General features: G+C 49.5%; 1 protein-coding gene across 1 annotated transcript in view; it reads left to right on the forward strand.

Moving 5' to 3' along the window:
- Positions 1-4,984, forward strand: part of Eya2 (EYA transcriptional coactivator and phosphatase 2) — a 169,089-nt gene that overhangs the window by 161,742 nt on the left and 2,363 nt on the right. Inside the window, exons 13-15 of the mRNA XM_031372772.1 lie at positions 233-347; positions 1,038-1,159; positions 4,047-4,147. Coding sequence (XP_031228632.1) covers positions 233-347; positions 1,038-1,159; positions 4,047-4,147 — 338 coding nt within the window. The remainder of the gene's footprint in view (positions 1-232; positions 348-1,037; positions 1,160-4,046; positions 4,148-4,984) is intronic.

Here is a 4,984-nt window from a genome sequence, read left to right on the forward strand (position 1 = left end):
GAGTGTGGATGGGGTGTGGATGGGGGTGTGGATGGGGGTGCGGATGGGTGTGTGGATTGGTGTGTGGATGGGTATGTAGACAGTTGTGTGGATAGGTAAATGAATCAGTCAGTGGATGTACTGAAGGTAGAGTGGCTAAACTGAGCTGCCTTTGAGTGCTCTGATTTGAGCTCCCTAATTCCCCTCAGCTCTTTCTAACATGAGGATGTCTTCTCTATTGCCTTTACTACAGGCTTGATAGGCGCTCCCAAAAGAGAGACGTGGCTGCAGCTGCGTGCTGAGCTGGAGGCCCTGACTGACCTCTGGCTCACTCACTCCCTGAAGGCCCTCAACCTCATCAACTCTCGGCAAGTGGCCACCCCTCACCCATGCACAATGCTGACATCTCTGTTCTCACACGTGGTGGGGCTCCCACTTGCATGCTTTCCCAGCTTGAACAGGAGCTTAACTCTTTAAGGCCCAGGGGACACCTGCTGTGACAGCTGAGATCGCTTGCCCCAGAAGCCTTCCAGGTTCAGAACTTTCAAAAGATTAGGACTGACCTGTGCTGTCCTGTGGAACTCAGTCCTCACCCCTGCAGTCTCGCGCATCTTCTGTGTCACATGGCCTGGAACCTTGTAGCTAATGAGCTTGCCACTCTTACAATATATTCTTGCTCCTAAGTGAGGAAAGAAGCTGGGCATAGTGGGCACACCTTTAACTCCAGCACTCAGGAGTTATTGGCAAGAAGATCTCTATGAGCTGCCTTGTCCTCATAGCAAGTTCTAGACCAGCCAGAGCATCACAGTAAGACCCTGCCTCAAAAACATATAAATATAAATGAACAGAAAAGGAAGGTGCTTCCTCACTCCACACCAAGGTCAGGCAGCTTTAAGCTAGAAGCAGCTACAGTGTCCCTGGATATCACCCACCCCCCCTGAAGGTAGCCCAGCCATCCCACACACCCACAACCCCAGATCCTGCCCTAACCCACCCATGACACCAGGACCGTCCTGGCAGTACCTTTGGGACTGACACAAAGTTACCTTTGTCCCCAGACCCAACTGTGTCAATGTGTTGGTCACCACCACACAACTGATCCCCGCATTGGCCAAGGTCCTGCTGTATGGTCTGGGCTCCGTGTTCCCCATCGAGAACATCTACAGCGCGACCAAGACAGGTAGGCTGGGCTGGGGTTGGGACGTGTGAGGGACTCTCACCCAGACCACAAAGAATGTAATTAGACTTGGAGCCCAAGAATCAACAGCCCTGATCACTCTCTGCACCTTGCTGAGTTCCTTGAAAATTCCTAGAAATGATGGCTTTCTTTTCCCCCTGGGGAGGCACATTCTTTATTCTTACATCCCAAATGTACCAGGATGTAACAACACTAGGTCTGGGGAGATGGCTTGGTGGGTAGACCACCAAATGTACAATATGAGACCTGAGCTGATGCCCAGCACCACCTTAAAAAGCTGGGCATGGGGGCTGGAGACATGGCTCAGTGGTGAAGAGCACTGACTGCTCTTCTGAAGGTCCTGAGTTCAAATCCCAGCAACCACATGGTGGCTCACAACCATCCGTAATGAGCATCTGAGCATAATGAGCATAATGAAGGCATCTGACGCACTCTTCTGGAGCGTCTGAAGACAGCTACAGTGTACTTACATATAATAAATAAATAAATCTTTGGGCCAGGGGCTGGTGAGATGGCTCAGCAGGCAAGAGCATTGACTGCTCTTCTGAAGGTCGTGAGTTCAAATCCCAGCAACCACATGGTGGCTTACAACCATCCGTAATGAAATCTGATACCCTCTTCTGGTAGTCCAAAGAAAGCTACAGTGTACTCATTTATAATAATAAATAAATCTTTAAAAAAAAAAAAAAAAAATCTTTGGGCCAGAGCGAGTGGGGCCTGGAGCAAGCAGGGTGCTGGCCATGGTAGTGCATGACTTTAATCCCAACATTCAGGAGGCAGAGGCAAGTGGATCTCTATGAGTTCAAGGCCAGCCTGGTCTACATAGCAAGTTCCAGGACAGCCATAGTGACATAGGACAGTTACATAGTGAGAACCTGTCTCAAGAAAGAAAAAAAAAAGCTAGGTGTGATTGTACATGTGTGTAACCCCCTCACTGAGCAGGCACACACAGCCAGCCTAGATGAACTTGAGAACTTGGCTTCAGTGAGAGACCCTGTCTCAAACAACAGATAGGGAGAGACATTTAGGAAGGCAGCTGACATTGACCTCTGACCTCTACGGCACCTTCTCAGGCATGTGCACTTGTGCACACCCACAGGAACAGGCATGAATGTACCACACACGCTCTCAAATTCTAGTTGTGATGGTTTTAGCTTTAGTTATTTTGTTTATTCATTTGTTAAGATTTATTATTTTATGTATATGAGTACACTGTAGCTGTCTTCAGACACACCAGAAGAGGGTGTCAGATCCCATTACAGATGGTTGTGAGCCACCATGTGGTTGGTGGGAATTAAACTCAGGACCTCTGGAAGAGCAGTCAGTGCTCTTAACCACTGAGCCATCCTTCCAGCCCAGCTTTAGTTATTTTAAAATCGCAGTCTTTTATTTTGTGCATGCAAGTGTGATGTATGCGTGTGACATATGTTCACATCTGTGTGCATGAACATGCACATGCCTGCATAGGCAGAGCCTGAGGACATAGCATGATGTATGCGTGTGATGTATGTTCACATCTGTGTGCATGGACATGCACATGCCTGCATAGGGAGTTGCCTTTCTCACCCTCCCTCTTCCTCCAGTTTGAATCAGAGTGTCTTCCTGAACTTGGAGCCTTGAACTTATTTGTTTCTTGTTTATTTAGGCTATGCTGCCAGCCAACAAGCCCTAGCTACCCTGCCTGCATGCAGGTGTGCATGGACCAGTGGATTCCTACATGTATGCATGCATGCATGCATGCATGTGTGTCTATGTATGTGTGCGTGTGTATGCACATGTGTGTACACGTGTGTGCACGTGTGTGTACGTGTGTGCACGTGTGTGTGTGTATATATGTACAAGCGCGCACACATATGTACAAGGACCCTTCCAGTTTGTTATATGGGTGCTGGGATCTGAACTCAGAGGTCCTCATGCCCACACAACAAGCATTCCTACCAGCTAAATCATTTTTCCTTCCTAAATTTCTTACTGGGGTAAAATAAGAATATAATTATTTTCTGTGGTCCTGGGAATTGAACCCAGGGCCTCGATCATTCTAGACCAACGTTCTATCCCTGAGCTACACCCCAGTCCTGTTTTTACTTCTCATTTTGAGATCTGGTCTCACTAAGTTGGTGATGCTGGCCTTGAACCCCCTCATACCCTGGGGCAGGCTTTAAACTTGGGTTTCAAATCCTGCCTAGTCTCTCAAGTAGCTGGAACGGTAGGCCTGCACCACCACGCTTGGCCATGCTGTAAACATGTCTGCCATTGTGCATTTGGGGTTTAGGCTTGCAGTACTGCAGACTAAAAGCAGGACAGAGTCCTCTGTTAGTGTGTGTTGCCAAGGCCAAACAGCAGCACTGTAGGTAGACAGGGGCCTGCTTTCCACCCTCCTCAGCCTCTTCCTGGGGACAAGCTGCTGAAATTATCTGGGTGGTTGACAATATGCAATACAGTGTATAAAATGAATTCTTATATAGACAGGAATTTTCTCACTTATTAAATTACTGCACAAAGAAAATCAGGTCTCCTTTATATTATACCTTATTTTTAACTTGAAGCAATACAGACAAATGGTTATTTATTAAATGCATAATAGATGGAGCTTAAAAAAAAATTATCTGGGTGGTTGGAGTTGGCCACTCCCTATGAAACCAATGACAGTGTTGAGCTCACAGGGGTGGATGAAAGGGTGGCGGTGGCTGCCCTGCAGGGGTGGATGAAAGGGTGGCGGTGGCTGCCCTGCAGGCGTGGATGAAAGGGTGGCACTGGCTGCCCTGGACCTTCTAGCTACAATCTCCCTGGATAGCTGCCATCCACACTGTCCCACCACTTGCGGGCTCTCCCGGCTACGGTCTCCTTCTTTCTTCCTATCTCCATGCAGGCAAGGAGAGCTGCTTCGAGAGAATCATGCAAAGGTTTGGCCGCAAAGCTGTCTACATTGTGATAGGCGACGGAGTGGAGGAAGAGCAAGGAGCTAAAAAGGTAACGGACCCCAGCGTGCCTACAGCTCGTTCCCCACCGCCTGCCTTACGCCACGCCTCGGGGCTCTGCTCTCCGAGGTTGCTCACATTTGCAGATCCCTGAAGCATCCTGAGTAATTTCCTCTCACAAATCCTCCTTGCGGCCCTGGCCACTGCTCCTGGCAGCCTGGCCTGGTTCCGGACCCCAGGGACACCGTGGACCAGCAGGACCAGTGCACGTGCAGGGCATTTTATTTCATGCTCAGAGGCGGCAGGTTCCAAGAACCCTTCCCTGCTAATAAAGGCGGCATTAGGCTAATGAAAAGACAATCCCACATCTGTGGTCTCGGCCTCCAGCAGAGCACAGGGACCTCATGGAAAAGAAACAGCTGCCCGGACCCTGGATCTGGCCCTGTCAACAGCACCCCAGAGAGCACCCACCCCCACCCCAAGGCCAGGCCAGCTCCTAGTTAATGTCACGAAGCTTAATTCAGGGACCTGCTTTTTCCCACTGCTGGCCTTTTAACAAGTCCCCAAAAGATGCAAATGTGTTTAGGGTTTCAGAGGAAAAGCTCAGAAGAGGGCAAGGCACCCAGGAGGCTGCCCACAGTGAGTTGACTCCTGAACAAAATGACTTTAGGCTTAGCCCACCCACCTCACCTAGGTACCATGGTCTATGGCTAGCAGCTGCCATGGTCTTCCTCCATTTCTCCTTGTTCCCTCATTTCACAGAAAATGACCCAAGGTGCTCCAGCCAGTGTGAGGGTTATGCTAGCTGAGCATCTACTTTATGCCATCCACCACTCTAGACCCAAGACCCTGTCCTCACCACTCAGCCAGGCACAGACTGGGGACCACG

This window comes from Mastomys coucha, unplaced genomic scaffold (assembly GCF_008632895.1).
Source record: "Mastomys coucha isolate ucsf_1 unplaced genomic scaffold, UCSF_Mcou_1 pScaffold15, whole genome shotgun sequence".
Classification (NCBI taxonomy): Eukaryota; Metazoa; Chordata; class Mammalia; order Rodentia; family Muridae; genus Mastomys; species Mastomys coucha.